The 16,846-nt window shown below is 40.8% G+C and overlaps 2 protein-coding genes across 3 annotated transcripts in view; one reads left to right on the forward strand and one right to left on the reverse strand.

Moving 5' to 3' along the window:
- The window catches only part of EIF5B (eukaryotic translation initiation factor 5B), a 78,571-nt gene extending 69,450 nt beyond the window's left edge, over positions 1 to 9,121 (forward strand). For both annotated transcript variants that reach the window (XM_089688108.1, XM_089688109.1), the window contains 3 exons: positions 2,048 to 2,186; positions 6,289 to 6,450; positions 8,345 to 9,121. In XM_089688108.1, the coding sequence (XP_089544234.1) occupies positions 2,048 to 2,186; positions 6,289 to 6,450; positions 8,345 to 8,452 (409 nt within the window). In that variant the 3' untranslated portion in view covers positions 8,453 to 9,121. The remainder of the gene's footprint in view (positions 1 to 2,047; positions 2,187 to 6,288; positions 6,451 to 8,344) is intronic.
- Positions 9,122 to 14,917: 5,796 nt separating this feature from the next.
- Positions 14,918 to 16,846, reverse strand: part of REV1 (REV1 DNA directed polymerase) — a 110,735-nt gene continuing 108,806 nt past the window's right edge. The window contains exon 23 of the mRNA XM_089688110.1: positions 14,918 to 15,325. Within this exon, the coding sequence (XP_089544236.1) occupies positions 15,214 to 15,325 (112 nt within the window). The 3' untranslated portion in view covers positions 14,918 to 15,213. The remainder of the gene's footprint in view (positions 15,326 to 16,846) is intronic.

A 16,846-nucleotide genomic window follows, 5' to 3' on the forward strand; every position in this document is an offset into this window, starting at 1 on the left:
TTCATTGCTGTTGTTCCCAGTTGCTTCCACTTTGTTATAATACCACTAACAGTTGACTGTGGAATATTTAGTAGCAAGGAAATTTAACGGATGGACTTATTGCACAGGTGGCAACCTATCACGGTACCACGCTTGAATTCACTGAGCTCCTGAGAGCGACCTATTCTTTTACAAATGCTTGTAGAAGCAGTATGCATGCCTAGGTGCTTGATTTTATACACCTGTGACCATGGAGGTGATTGGAACACCTGAATCCAATGTTTGAGGGGTGTCCCAATGCTTTTGGCATATTGTGTGTGTATGTGTGCGTGTGTAAATATATATATATATATATATATATATATATATATATATATATATATACATATATATATATACATACACATACACACACACAGTGAAGGAAATAAGTTTTTGATCCCCTGCTAATTTTGAATGTTTGCCCACTCACAAAGAAATGATCAGTCTAACAATTGAATGGTAGGTGTAATGTAACACTGAGTGACGATAGCAACAAAAAATTCAAAAGAAATGCATGTCTAACAAACTATGCACTGATTTGCATGTTCATGAGGGAAATAAGTATTTGATCCCCTATCATTCAGCAGGATTTCTGGCTACCAGGTGTCTTTCATACAGGTAACAAGCTGAGATTAGAAGCAGTCTCTTAAAGTGAGTGCTGCTAATCTCATTTGTTAACTGTATAAAAGACACCTGTCCACAGGAGCAATCAAACAATCAGATTCCAAGCTCTTCACCATGGCAAAGACGAAAAAGCTGTCCAAGGATGTCAGGGACAAGATTGGAGACCTACACAAGGCTGGACTGGGCTACAAAACTATCGCCAAGCAGCTTGGTGAGAAGGTGACAACAGTTGGTGCAATCATTCGCAAATGAAAGAAACACAAATCAGCTGTCAGTCTCCCTAGGTCTGGTGCAACATGCAAGATCTCACCTTGTGGAGTGTCAATGATCATGAGAACAGTGAGGAATCATCCCAGAACTACTCGTGAGGATCTTGTCAATGATCTCCAGGCTGTTGGGACCACAGTCACCAAGAAAACAATTGGTAACACACTATGCCAACAAGGAATGAAATCCTGCAGTGCCCGCAAGGTCCCTCTGCTCAAGAAAGCACATGTCCAGGCCCATCTGAAGTTTGCCACTGAACATCTGAATGATGCAGAGGAGGACTGGTTGAAAGTGTTGTGGTCAGATGAGACCAAAATCGAGCTCTTTGGCATCAACTCAACTCGCCGTGTTTGGAGGAGTAGGAATGCTGCCTATGACCCCAAGAACACCATCCCAACGGTCAAACATGGTGGTGAAAACAATCCGTTTTGTGGGTGTTTTAAGGGGACAGGACAGCTGTACCATATCAAAGGAACGATAGACGGGGCAATGTACCGTCAAATCTTTGGTGAGAACCTTCTTTCCTCAGCCAGGGCATTGAAAATGGGTCGTGGATGGGTGTTCCAGCATGACAATGACCCAAAACACATGGCCAAGGCAGCAAAGGAGTGGCTCAAGAAGAAGCACATTAAGGTCCTGTTGTGGCCTAGCCAGTCTCCAGACCTTAATCCGATTGAAAAATCTGTGGAGGGAGCTGAAAGTTCGAATTGCCAAACGTCAGCCACCAAACCTTAATGACTTGGAGAGGATCTGCCAAGAGGAGTGAGGAAATATAACCTCCTGAGATGTGTGCAAACCTGGTGGCCAGCTACTGGAAACGTCTGACCTCTGTGATTGTCACCAAGGGATTTGCCACCAAGTACTAAGTCATGTTTTGTGAAGGGGATCAAATACTTATTTCCCTCATGAACATGCAAATCAGTGCATCATTTGTTAGACTTTCCTTATTTTTTTGTTGCTATACTCTCTCTCAGTGTTACAATACACCTACCATTCAATTTTTAGACAGATGATTTCTTTGTGAGTGGGAAAACATTCAAAATCAGCAGGGGATCAAATACTTCTTTCCTTCACTGTATATAATTTTCTCTCTGTGCTATATAAAACCAATACCTTTTTTATGTTTTCATTTCAGGCACATAGCTGTATTTCCATGTAAAATTAGAATTCTTCCTCAATTTATTTTTAATTCCCGAGATCCCATTGTCATGGGAGTGATTATAGAAGCTGGGCAAGTCAAACAAGGTACACCAATATGTGTACCAAGTAAAAATGTAAGTACTGTTGTGTTACTTTGCATTGATTTTGTGTGTGTGTGTGTGTGTGTGTGTGTGTGTGTGTGTGTGTGTGTGATCACATTATTTGGTGACAATGACTTTTGCCAGTAGTAGTTGTCATTGGGAGCATCATTAACAAATCAGCAGTTGGGGATCTGCTGTAACTGAATAGGCCGTAGTGTAAATAAGTTACTTATTGATATAACCTCTATTGAAATGTTTGAACATAAGAACAATAGATAAAACATTGGCAATTCGAATATGTCAGCCTGTGCTTGTGTTTGAATATGACATGGTATATTCCTCCTGCACACCATACTGGAATCAACCATATGATTAAATGTGTGCTGCAACAACTCCTGACTGTCTTGGTATGCAGCGATTTTCTCAACCAGGGTTCCTCCAGAGGTTGCTAGGGGTTCCTTGAGCAATGAGCAATTTCTGCCTTTCTTATAAGTTCCCACTGACACTTGATCTTTTTAGTTATCTATAAGGGAGGAATTCTTCCCAGTGACCACATGTGTAAGGAGCATTCTTCCCACTGACCATCACACTAATATATCATGAGTTGTAGCTATAGTCCTGTTTAGCAAGGGTTCCCTGAAACCAGAAAGCTATTTCAAGGGTTCCTCTGTGTTGAAATGGTTGAGAAAGGCTGGTATACAGCATGGATGTAATACGTCGTCAGCACACCAACTTTATTCTTGTATGATCACATGGAAAAGCAATGTTTCTGGACTACATGGGAACCCTTTTTCAGGCATTAGAAACAAGCTTGGAGGTGTGTTGGCGATGTATTTCATCCATTTGTCTTGCTTATGAGTTACTTCAGGAATAATTAGTGTGTGTTGTGAACATGTGAAATGCATATTATTGTAGCTAACCTCGATCTAATGCATCAGAGCACTGAATTTGGTAGTGTGAATATTATTTTTGTTTCAGGTACTTACAGTTAGGTCCATATATATTTGGACACAGGCACAATTTTAGTTTTTTTCAGGTATTGACCAAAACCTATTCAAGATATAGTTATATAATGGATATAGGCTGAAAGTGCACACTTAGGTTTAATTTGAGTGCATATACATCCAAATTGGAGGAAGGGTTTAGGAATTACAGCTCTTAAGAGTAGCCACCCCCCCTTTTTCAAAGGACCAAAAGTAATTGGAGAATTGAATATAATCATAAATAAAATGTTAATTTGTAATATTTTGTTGAGAATCCTTTGCTGACAATGACTGCCTGAAGTCTAGAACCCATAGATATTACCAAAGACTGGATTTCCTCCTTTCTGATGCTTTGCCGGGCTCTAACTGCAGCTGTCTTTAGTTGTTCTTTGTTTGTGGGTCTTTCTGCAATTAGTTTTGCCTTCAGCAAGTGAAATGCATGCTCAATTGGGTTGAGATCAGGTGATTGACTCGACCATTGCAGAATAATCCACTTCTTTTCCTTCAAAAGCTCTTGGGTTGCTTTTGCAGTGTGTTTTGGATCATTGTCCATCTGTACTGTGAAGCGCCATCCAATCAACTTTGCTGCATTTGGCTGAATCTGGGCTGACAGTATATCTCCAAATACTGCAGAATTCATCCAGTCGCCAATGCCACTGGAAGCCATGCATGCCCATGCCATCACACTGCCTCCACCATGTTTTACAGATGACGTTGTGTGCTTTGAATCATGATCTGTTCCAAGCCTTCTCCACACTTTTTTCTTTCAGTCATTCTGATACAGATTAATCTTAGTTTCATCCGTCCAAAGAATGCTTTTCCAGAACTGGTCTGGCTTTTTAGATGTTTTTTGGCAAAGTCTAATCTGGCTTTTCTATTCTTCAGGCTTATGAATGGTTTGCACCTTGTGCTGAACCCTCTGTATTTGCTCTCATTTAGTCTTCTCTTGATTATAGACTTTGACAATGATACGCCCACCTCCTGGAGAGTGTCCTCCACTTGTCTGGATGTTGTGAATGGGTTTTTCTTTACCATAGAGAGGATCCTGTGATCATCCACCACTGTTGTCCTCCATGGACGTCCATGCCTTTTTATGTTGCTGAGCTCAACAGTGCATTCTTCTTTCCTCAGAATGTACCAAACTGTTGATTTGGCCACTCCTAATGTTGCTGCTATCACTCTGATGGATTTGTTTAGTTTTTGAAGCCTGACAATGGCCTGTTTCACTTGCATGGACAGCTCCTATGAACGCATGATGTAGGTTCACAGCAATAGATTCCAAATGCAAATCCTGCACTTAGAATCAACTCCAGACCTTTTACCTGCTTAATTGATGAAGAAATAACGAAGGAGTAGCCAACACCTGGCTATGAAACCGCTTTTGATTCAATTGTCCAATTACTTTTGATCCATTAAAAAAGGGGGGTGGCTACTCTTAAGAGCTGTAATTCCTAAACCCTTCCTCCAATTTGGATGCACATACCCTCAAATTAAACCTGAGTGTGTGCACATTCAGCCCATATACACTATATAACTATAGCTTGAATATGTTTTGGTAAATACCTGAAAAAAACTAAAATTTGTGCCTGTGTCCAAATATATATGGACCTAAATGTATATAACGCTGTCAATTTACACAACGCTTTACATATATATTGTACATTGACATCAGTCCCTAACCCTCAAGAGGAGTACAATCTATGGTCCCTAACTCACATTAATACATACACATACTAGGGCCAATTTAGACAGGATCCAATTAACCAACCAGCATGTCTTTGGAGTGTGGGAGGAAACTGGAGTACCCGGAAGAAACCCACGCAGGCACAGGGAGAACATGCAAACTCCTGGAAGGTGGTGCCGTGGTTGGGATTTGAACCAACGACCCTGGTAGTGCCAGGTGGAAGTGCTAAGCATTTAGCCACTGTGCTGCCCATAATAGTATCTTTGTGTTCAACAGAGTAATCCTTAACCACTTCCCGACTGCCCTATAGCCCTCCCTACCCGCACCGCTATATGCCGGCGCCCGGTCATTTCCGATGATCACCGACGGGGAGGAAGACTGTTTTGTTTACTAACAGTCCTCCTCCCTGTCGGCTCTGGCACGCTGCTGTGGATGGCTGTGCACAGCACAGCCATCCAGAGCAGTGTGCTTACAGTGAAGCACACACCCCCGCCCCCTAGTAAAACACTCCCAGCACACAGTTAACCCTTTGATTGCCCCTCATGTTAACCTCTTCCTGTGCAGTGCCATTAGTATGGTGTCAGCGCTTTTTTTTTTTTATTGTTAGCACTGATCACTGTATTGGTGTCACTGGGGATGTCAGTGACACCAAGTCAGTTCCCCCCAGTGTCAGAATGTCCACTGCAGTCCCGCTAGAAGTCGCTGATCGCCGCCATTACTAGTTGAAAAAAAAATTATCTATACCGCCATTTGTAAATGCTATAACTTTCACATAAACCAATTAATTTACACGTATTGAGATTTTTTTTTTTTTTTTTTTTAGCAAAGACATGTAGCAAAATACATTTTGGCCTAAATTTATGCCGAAATTTGATTTTTTTTACATATGTTTACTGGACATGTTAAATAGCAAAAAGTCAAAAATATATATTTTTTTTCTCTCAAAGTTATCGGTCTATAGCGCAAAAATAAAAAACGCACAGGTGATCCAATACCACCGAAAGAAAGCTCAATTCATGGGAAAACAAGGACATAAATTTAATTGGGGTGCAGTGGTGCATGACCACACAATTGTCAAAGTAATGCAGCGCCGTAATGCAAAACATGGGCTGGTCAGGAAAGAGGGTAAATCCACAGGAGGGCAAGTGGTTAAGTCACTGAAGGAGAATGCACTGTAAAGATTTATGCATTGTACATCCTCATACCCTGTCTGCATGAACACTTACTCCATTTAAGGACTATTGCACTTCTATTAGTTAATTCATATAATATTGCTAATCAATCACACTCAGGGGCTCTCATTTATTAAAGCTTGGAAAGCCCTCCTAACGACCAAAGAAAAGTGATTTATTGTTGAATAGCCCTTACTACATGTAAGAATAAGAGATTGTACACCAAGAGCACTGCATTTATATAATAAAAATTTAATGGACATTGGAAAAGTATGTGACGAATCTTGCACTTTCAGTTTGTAGACATTGGCATTATAACCAGTATTGAAATCAACCACAAACCTGTAGATGTGGCAAGAAAGGGCCAAGAAGTGTGTATCAAAATAGAGCCTATTCCTGGAGAGTCTCCGAAAATGTTTGGCCGACACTTTGAGGCAACAGACTATCTTGTAAGCAAGGTGAGTAATATGCCACCTTAACCATTTGACGCCCGGCCTCTGGCCAAATGGCGTCCGCAAAAATGTATTATCTTTCTGGGAGGCCGCCATATGGCGTCCTCCCGCACATGTGCAGTTCGCGTGCTTGCAGAGCCGCGCAGCGGCGCGATCTGTCACCGGCCGTGTACCTCGGACACAGCCAATGACAGATCTGAGTACCGGCCCCCGTTTCCGGTACCATGTGACCTGCTGTGACGAATCACAGCAGGTCACATGACAGTTGTATACAATGGATGGCTTCATTCATGCTAGTGTCTAGCTGTGAATGGTCACAGCTAATCACATGCACATGTCATGTGATTAGCTGTGGCCAAATCACAGCTAAGCACAAAAAAAAAAAAACCCTGAATGAATCGATGTCATTCAGGTAAATGCTTGTTTATAGCAAAGTAATTCTTTGCTATAAGTAAATTGTGTAAAAAAAAAAAGAAAAAAGAAAAAAAAAAAGGGTCACTTCCCCAAAGTAGTACAATGTTACTATGGTAGTAAAGTAGTTACTATGGTAACATTGTACTACTTTGGACATAGTGAAATATGAAAAAAAAAATCTTAAAAAAAAAAGAAAAAAATTTAATAAAAAAAAATAAAAATAAAAAATATATATATATATATATATATATATTTTTTTCACACTGTCACCAGTCAGTGTCCCTGATCACCGCCATGCCAGTTATATGATGACGCTGTACTGCACTGGTGACAGTATGTGAAAATAATTTTTTTAATTTTTTCATTTTCCGAAAAATTATGACAAAAAAAATACAACTTCAAAAAACTCGCCATGCCTCTTATGAGATACGTCGGACTGTCTACTCTGCAAAAAGGGGTCATTTGGGGGATATCTGTACTATTCTGACATTTTTGGACCTCAAGATATTAGATTGGCTGTCAGTACTTCAGGATTGATCAATTTTCAGATCTATCCCATAGTTTGCGAACTCTATAACTTTCCTACAAACTAAATAACACATCCTAATTTGGGTTATTTTCACCAAAGACATGTAGCAGAATACATCTCGGCCTAAATTTATGAAGAACAAATATTTATTTGCAAACTTTTATAACAGAAACAAAGAATAACGTGTTTTTTTTTTTGTTAATTTAGCAAAAAATAAAAACCCTGGCGATGATTAAATACCACCAAAAGAAAGCTCTAGTTGTGTGAAGAAAATGATAAAATTTTAGTTTGGGTACAATGTTATATGACCGCGCAATTGTCATTCAAAGTGTGAGAGCGCTGAAACCTGAAAACTGGCCTGAGCAGGAAGGTGTAAATTGCCCGGTATTGAATTGGTTAAACAAAAGAGTCTGTAGCAGGGGCGGACTGACAACTTATGGGGCCCCCGGGCAATAGGGGATCATGGGGCCCCTGTTTCCTTGCCCACACTCAAAAAAGCCTATAAAAAAGGTACCAGGGGCATCTCATAAGGCCCCCTACTGACCCTGGGCCCTCGGGCAGTGTCCAAGTGCTCGAATGGTCAGTCCGCCCCTGGTCTGTAGTTATCTTATTTAGGTTTTACCTGTACTGAGAGAAGTACAATGGCTGGTGTTCATTGCCTGCCTTGTCCCCAGCTTCCGAACTACTGTATGTATAACTGACCTGGAACAAGAATGGATCAGGTAACGTCAGAGTGAAGCCAAAGCTCTCAACTTGTTTACTCAATTATTTAGAAAGTACTGAAAACAGTGGATCAGTATGACACCCAAGCAGCTATCATTTAGTAATGGCAGTCTACATGTTCATGTTCTTTCAGTATGTTTACTTTTTAGTAAATTAGTTCATTAGTAATTCCTGTTGAGCAAAGTCCATCTTTTTTTGTTCTTATTTTTTTTAATTGTTTGTCTTTTGGTTTAGATCACCCGGCAATCAATTGATGCTTTGAAAAACTGGTTTAGAGATGAAATGCAGAAATCAGACTGGCAGCTCATAGTCGAATTGAAAAAAGTGTTTGAAATCATTTAATGCTTTTAAATACTGGAACTTGCTTCAGCTGACGTTATAATTTTGTAAAGAAGTGAAGATCGAAGAGGGGAGAAACCAAGGATTGAACCTGTGGTTTGGAAGAAAAAAAAAGTAGTTTTAAATTGTTTTCCATGGGAAACCAAGAATTTACACTGGTTTGACAGTGCTCAGTTTTACACACCCCCACAGTTCCAATGTGCCTGCCCACTATCTTTCCACAACACTCAGATAACTGGCTTCTGTTTTAAACAATTGGCTCAGTTTTTTTTACTTGCAAGATTCACACTGCAGCATTTGACTTTGCTGCACAGAATTTTGGATCACTTTAATGTAAAAACAATGAATTTAAAGCATTATTTATGCAGTTTGTTTGCCCTGGCACTGTATGTGTTCATTGTTCCTTTGTGCCTACAGATTTTTTTTTTTTTAAATATGGATAATGAAATTTCTCTATCTGCTTTATGTAAAAGAATGGTGTAAATTGTGCTTTGGGCAGCATTTCGGTTGACACCACGAAGTTCCAATGTAATTATCACACAGAGCCAGAAATAAAGTAAATGGACAATGTTATTTGTCTTGATATAATTTGATGTAATTTTAATTCTGTGCAGCATTCATTGGGGCTTACTTTTGGTCATGTTAAAATAAATCTATTTTATGTGCATTTAAGCTCAATGAGTAAATATGGCCCATTGATTTTCTACAAGCAATACAATGTGCTTTGAATATGACATAAAAACAGGGTATATCATAGCTGCATTTAACTGTTAAGACAATACTGTGAACTGCATCCTGGTACCCTGTGGAGTGGCCACATTATGCTGTATACTAGAATGTGTTTGGAATTGCAAGTGGGTAGATGTTTGTATGTGGCAATACAAGTTACATATACTATAATATTAATTTGTTATAGAGGTTTATATATTTTCTGAGATCCACATTTAGGACACAAATACATTTTTTCCTAATGTCATTTCTTAAGGTTTAAAGTCTATATCAGTAGTCTTCAACTAGTGGTTTTGGAGCATTATGTCTTTAATGCTGCAGGTATTCAAATGAACAGGTATTGAGACCGCTTACCCACCGCCCTATAGCAGAAATACTGCTGCAGGGCTGCGCAAAATCACGTATATATACCTAATTTTGCTTTTCCAGGTATAGGGCGCAGGCTCTACCCACACCTCCATTGGCGGCTTCAGCTGTCGATCATCGGGTCCAGGCCAGTGATTCCCTGCCGTCACCCAACTATCACTGACGGGGAGACGTCTGTATGTAAACAATACAGTTCTCTCCCCTGTCAGCTCCTGCATGCTGCTTTGTATTGCTCTGCATAGCAATACAAAGCAATATGCTTACACAGTACAACACACACACATACACAATAATAAAACAGCACAGTTAACCCTTTGATCGCCCCAGATGTTAACCCCTTCCTGCCCATTAGTACAGTGTCAGTGCTTTTTATTAGCACTGATCACTATTGGTGTCAGTGGGGATGTCAGTGACATTTAGTCAGTTCCCCCTCAGTGTCAGAATGCCCGCCGAAGTCCACTGTAAGTCTCTGATCGCCACCATTACTAGTATACATAAATAAAAAATTCCAATATATATACCGCCATTTGTAGACGCTATCTACTCTATTGAGGGGCACAGGAAGTCTTTCACCTTCAAGGTATACTGCCATCAATAGAAGGATTGGACGCTGACAGATGAACTGTAGATACTGAGAGCATGATCAAAGATATAGGGGAGGGAGCTCTATCCCTCAATGCACCCCAGGAAGAGGATTTTATCGGTGGTACATCCCAGGACATCCCTTGCAGTTTCCCCTGTAATGGCTCCCATCTGGGTCAGATTAGGTCTGAATCCCTTCCCTTATAAAATGTGGGCTCGAGTGTATCACTCCTGCAGATACCTTTCCAAAAAAGGAGGGATCCCTGACTGTTTTGGGTATGGCTAGACAGGGCGTTTAAAGGGAGAAACCAGAAAAAGAAAAGGAAAATAAAGCAGAGGAGTGGGGGATGTAAGAAAAGAGGGGGAGGGGAAAGGATGTGGGGGATGGAAAGGGGAGGGGAAACCCCAGGGGCTCTTGTTGGCTCCAGTAAGACCATGGGTGTATCAGTCACAGCTCCAGGAAACGCAAGATTAGTTGGGATGGTACAAAATTACCTAACGAAGGTTGCTAGGTGCGCCGCAATTTATCATGGGTGTAGTTGAGGATCGCTGCGAGTTTTTCATTAACTAGTGTGCCGTTTACCAGATTCTTTCCTCGTCGAAGCGAAGTATCAGTTATTTCCATGATTTTGCTTTTATCTGTTTCATGGCCATAAAAATATGAGTGATAAGTGTGTGCTCCTGACGAGTGATGTTGTGGATTTGTTAGTGCAGAAGTGCTTCCCAGCGGTTTTTCCTTAACCCCTTCGTGCCTAATGGTAAAACAAATCTTAATGCCTAAGCAAAATTTTGCAGTTTAGACGTGTTCGTAAAACTGTACCTATCATCACAACTACTTTGTGCATCCAGGCGGATTATACCTTGTTTTTTCAGGACAAATTGGGCTTTCATTTAAATGATAATGGATATCTCCTGATTTCTTTTATCAAAGGAAAACTGGCCCAAAATAGTAAAAAAAAAAATAACGTTTTAAAAAATGTACTTGTATATTTCTTGCTACTACCATATCCTCCCACCGAAGAACAACCTAAAATAAATTCTCCTGCACCTGACGATTGCAGTGATACCATATATGTGTATGTTAAGCCCCGTATACACTTTAAAGTGGTTGTACGATAATCTGATCGTTCGTAAACAGCAATCGTCTGGAAAAAATAGAAGGGACAAGCACGAAAAGTTTTATCGTACGATACTGGAACATTCGATTTTCCTTTTAACCTGTACAGTAGTTCTCCAAAAATACAGTTGCAAGAAAAAGTATGTGAACCCCTTGGGATTACGTGGAGTTTTGCATGAATTGGGCATAAAATGTGCTCTGAACGTCATCTAAGTCACAACAATAGAAGAACACAGTCTGCTGAACATAATACTACACAAACATTAGATGTTGCCATGGTTTAATTGCACATAACATGTAAACATTGACAGTGCAGGGAGGAAAAAGTATGTGAACCTTTTGAACTTAATAACTGGTTGACCCTCCTTTGGCAGCAATAACCTCAACCAAACGTTTCCTGTAGTTGCAGATCAGACCTGCACAACGATCTGGAGTAATTTTGGACCACTCCTCTTCACAAAACTGTTTCAGTGTAGCAATATTCTTGGGATGTCTGGTGTGAATCGCTCTCTTAAGGTCATGCCACAGCTTTTCAATCGGGTTGAGGTCAGGACTCTGACTGGGCCACTCCAGAAGGCGTATTCTGTGCTGTTGCAGCCATTGTTTTGTTGAATTACTTGTATGCTTTGGGTCATTGTCCTGTTGCATCACCCATCCTCTGCGGCGCTTCAGTTGGCAGACAGATGGTCGTACGTTTTCCTGCAAAATGTCTTGATAAACTCTGGAATTTTCCCATCATCCAGGTACTCTTTTGCAAACTTCAAACGTGTTGCAATATTTTTTTTGGACAGCAATGGCTTCCTCCGTGGTGTCCTCCCATGTACTCCATTCTTGTTTAATGTTTTCCTTATTGTAGATGTGTCAACAAAAATGTTAGCATGTGCCAGAGATTTCTGTAGGTCTTTAGCTGACACTCTGGGATTCTTCTTTACCTCATGCAGCACTCTGCGCTGTGCTCTTGCAGTCATTTTTACAGGACGACCACGCCTAGGGAGAGTAGCAACAGTGCTAAACTTTCTCCATTTGTAGACAGTCTGTCTTACTGTGGACACATGAACATCAAGGCTTTTGGAGATACTTTTGTAACCCTTTCCAGCTTCATGCAAGTCAACAATTCTTGATCGTAGGTCTTCTGAGAGCTCTTTTCTGCGAGGCATGGTTCACATCAGACAGTGCTTCTTGAAACCAGTAAACCCAAAACAGGTGTGTGTTTTTTAAGGGCAGGACAGCTGTCAGCAATACATCCAATATCATCACACTGATTGGAGTCAAGGTTGGCTCACTCCTGGCTCCAATTAGCTCTGGGAGAAGTCATTAAGCTAGGGCCTCACATACTTTTTCCTCCCTGCACTGTGAATGTTTACATGTTATGTGCAATTAAACCATGGCAACATCTAATGTTTGTGTAGTATTATGTTCAGCAGACTGTGTTCTATGGTTGTGACTTAGATGACGTTCAAAGCACATTTTATGCCCAATTCATGCAAAACTCCACGTAATCCCAAGGGGTTCACATACTTTTTCTTGCAACTGTACAATACAAATACATTACATTCTCCGTAACTTATTTCCGTCGTTAAAGAATTTTTGTAACTTTAGTAACCTCTTCACTTCTTCTACTAGACTAGCATGTAGAAAAAAATCGGACGATCATTCGTATATGTGTATACAGGGCATTAGTTGTTTGTACCCATGGTATGGCCCAGAAACAATAGTGTGCATATTGCTTTTTTTATATCCTACCTAAAATACACTGACACTAACAGACACTGATAGTATTTTAAAAATGTAAAAATAAAATACTGACCCTGACCTAAACACTAACCCTGGAACTGACCTAGATCGGACCCTTATTTTTTTTTTGTCATTTTTAACACTTTTTTTTTTTTTTCTTTCTCTCTCTGCAAGGACAGAGATGCAATGCAATGCATCTCTTTCCTCCATTCAGAGAGAAAAAACATGGGGGCAGGCTTCACAGTGACTGATCACTGTGATAGCCAATCAGAGGCTATCACAGTGATCACGTGACCCAGAATCGAGAGTTCCAGGTCCCAATCATTACTACACGACCCGGGTCTCTTAGGGAGACCCTGGTCTCTGTTCTACGCATAGACACGGTGTCCAGTGCGACAGTGCGCTCCCAGCACAAAGACAAGTACGCAAATATGCAGCCCCACGGAAAAAAGCCCAGTCAAGTGGGCCGCATATTTGCATACTGTCTGCGCCAAGGGGTTAAAATATACTTGCAGTACTGTATTAATCATGTTATACATCCCTATCCACAGTCTCTTGACTCTAGGGCAGGTCCACCAAATAGGTTTCATGTTTCTCGGATCAGAGCAGCCAGGGAAGCAAGAGGGAGACATGAGGAGGCATTGCGCTATTCTCACTGGGGTGTAGTACAACCTTGACTTTTTAGGAGTCCTCTAGTGCTAGCACATTACGGGAGGACTTAAACAGTGACACCTATGTTTTGTTCCAGCTTTCTGCATCAAGGGTGATGTAGAGGTCCCTCTCCCACCATGTGCAATATGCCAGAATTTGAGTATTAATTTTGCCCCCCTCATAGAAGAGTATAACAGAGAGCTGAGGCCCTGTATGGTCGGGTTTGAATAACACCTAGATACAAAGGCCATCAGTGGAGGTCCAATTGTGATTTTTAGTCAAAGATTCTACCAGATGACGAAGTTGGAGATAATGAAACCATTCAGAGTCCAGTATATCATAGGAATCTCTTAGTTGTTCAAAGGAGCTGGTACCCCATGTGGTCAAAAGTGAGCGAACAGTATTGGGACACTGATCCCACCACTAGTGATGATCTGAAGGGTTCTCCTTTTCGAGAGGGCCCTCTGTTGCACTATGGTGGACTGGGTTAAGTCAGCATAAACCTGGTATCTGCTCTGTTTCAGGGACTCAATCCTCCATTTTGTTTTGATTTTTTGTCAAGGGAGGAATTCCCCAGTCATTTCTGGGCTAGCAGATCAGTTGTCAGGAGTTCTCAATAGCATGGAGTGCTTGGCTTTTTTTATACAAACAAAAGAAATAAACATGAGAATACCTAAACATTTGTAGCTGCAACAATTTTCTGGACGAAGCGGTGCATTATCTGACAGAAATGTAGGGATGCCAATATTTTTGGCCATGACTGTATATATAAAAACGAAAATTAAATAGGTAATATGATGTGGAGCTCTCCTGTTGGATGGAAAAGGAACAGTGACATCAAGGAATCTGTCATGTTTTAAACTGCATTGGACAGGAGTGAATGACTGTTAACTGTGTTCTTTTTATTTGTACTTATTTTCTATAAATTACCATTAGGTTGCAGGTCTATCAGAGGCATGTTTCAAAAGGATAAATAGTGCAAAAACATTTTTGTGGCTAGTGGTTGATTCTCTCATTTTTATGCAGGTAATGAAAGCCAAATCCTTTAATTTGATAAAAATCCAATCTGATAAAAAAAAACCCACAGGTTCCAGACAGATTTTAGTCACCTATCAGTTTGTTAACAAATGTATTGTGATTTTGTATATATTTTTTTATGTTCTGGGAAAAACAGATTTCCTCATTTTAAAAGTGTATCTGCTCAAGCCTTATATCAGCTACTAATTTTCTACAAAAGATTATTAAAACAAAAATAATGCATTTAGAATAACTGAAAACCAACCGCAATGTAAAGCAGTTATTTCTTTATTAAACAACTGTGAACACTTCACTGTAAAAATCCATAAAACTCTTATAAACAAACATTTTTCAAATGGTCTATACTACAATAAAAGAATCTGGAACACAAATATTTACATGCAATGCTGACAAATTTGGCACTTGAGAAATAAAATGTACAAAAATTATTTATTAAAAGAAATGTAAAATGATTGAAGCTTTAAAATCATGCGTTTTGCAAATACTTCACAAGCACTTATGGTACAGGTAGGCAAGGGATGCCAGGCTCCTCTGCCAAGGATGAGGATCAAACAACTTTCAATGTGCTTCCATATGTCTGCTGTAAAACCACCTGGACATTGTCCAGAATAAAGTCAAATGCCATATTCCAAACAGACTCCACAGACTGCTGCATTAACCTGAAATGAAAAACAATACGGTAGCATAAGTGACAAGCTCAAGATCCTCGGTGTCTGCATGAGCAGTTATAGCCCACTACTGTGTACAGCTATTTTTACTGTGTTTTTAACCTTGAGTTGTCACATTACAAGTGTAGATTTTTTTTCTTTTAAGAACTTTCTAAGCTGCTGCTATATAGCAGGAATTCTGCTGCATCGGAATGGTGTCTATGCATGACACCAGTCCCAGTGCTTTGCTATCACAAAGCACAGCACAGTGGTGGTTTTTGTATTGTTCTTTGGAAAAGGGACGGAGGGAGCAAAGGCACAACACTGTTCTGAAGCAGTGGGGAGTCTATAGTTTAGTTTGGCTTCCACTGCATAGCACCAGGCAGCGGAGCATAGAAGGATCTCATAAAGAAATAAAAATGACACATGCAATGTTAGAATTAAAGTATACAAAATGGTACAAACAGCTGTACCTGGAGTTGGGCACCCATAAACATGCAATTCAGCAACTCAAGAGGTAAGTCCAGTCTGAAAGCCGTTAGCCCCCGGTCACATCAGGTGCAACTTGGCATGCGATTTGCATATCGTATACCAAGTCCCACTCTGTTGTTCGCTATTAGAGCGGTCATATCGGTGCGGTTCCGACTTGCTCGGAGCCTCACCGATTTCTAAAGTAGTACATGCACTACTTTTCAGTTGTGATTTGCAAGACATCTGACACAGATGTCTTACAAATCGGCAGGTCACCCGATTTTGAAATCGTGCGACTTCACTGTAAGTCGCAAAATTTCAAACTCAGCTTTGATGTGATGGGGGGCTTAAGGTAAAACTGAGTAAAAATGATAGAAATATAGTGATAACTTCGCTAGTGGACAGAATATTACATTTCTAGATTTGTACATCACAATAGAAAGGGGGAGGTTTATTACAAAACATTTCTTTAAAGCCATGGATCACAATGGAGATAGATATCCATTGATAGTTATAACAAGAATTGTCTGTTTAACATCCCTAAGGGCCACTTTTTGGTATGGGGGGGAGGGGCCTGTGCATGGCGGCGTCGGAGAGCTCGATGTAGCTGCTCTCCGAGACCTCGGATCCTGACCTCCCATACCCTCTATGCTGTGGCTGAATACCTGTTCCCCCGGGATTCCCATGCGGGGGAGATGAGCGGGGACTAGTTGGAGAGGTGCTGCCCCTGTGGAGTGTGAATGGATCCGGCTGCCGTCTCTCCTCGGTCTGTGTGGAGGAGACTCTAGAGGCAGATACGGGTTGCCGGGGAGACAAGGTGGGACCACGTGGTAACCGCAAGGGAGTATTGGGAGCAGGAGAAGCCGGCCGGCGTCTGGATGACAGGCAGAGATGCGGTCTGCTCTCCGACCTCTCCCTGCTCTGTGGTCTGTGTCTTGGATGACCCGAGCAAAGGACAAAATTGGTGCCCTGCCTGAAGCCCTAAAGGACTGAGTTATACAGAGGAACCCTTCCAAAGAAAGAAGAAAAAAAAAATCTGGAGAGATGGATGACAGCAGCTGG

This window comes from Staurois parvus, unplaced genomic scaffold, assembly GCF_062004578.1.
Source record: "Staurois parvus isolate SC_StPar_1 unplaced genomic scaffold, SC_StPar_1.0 ptg000446l, whole genome shotgun sequence".
Taxonomy (NCBI): Eukaryota; Metazoa; Chordata; class Amphibia; order Anura; family Ranidae; genus Staurois; species Staurois parvus.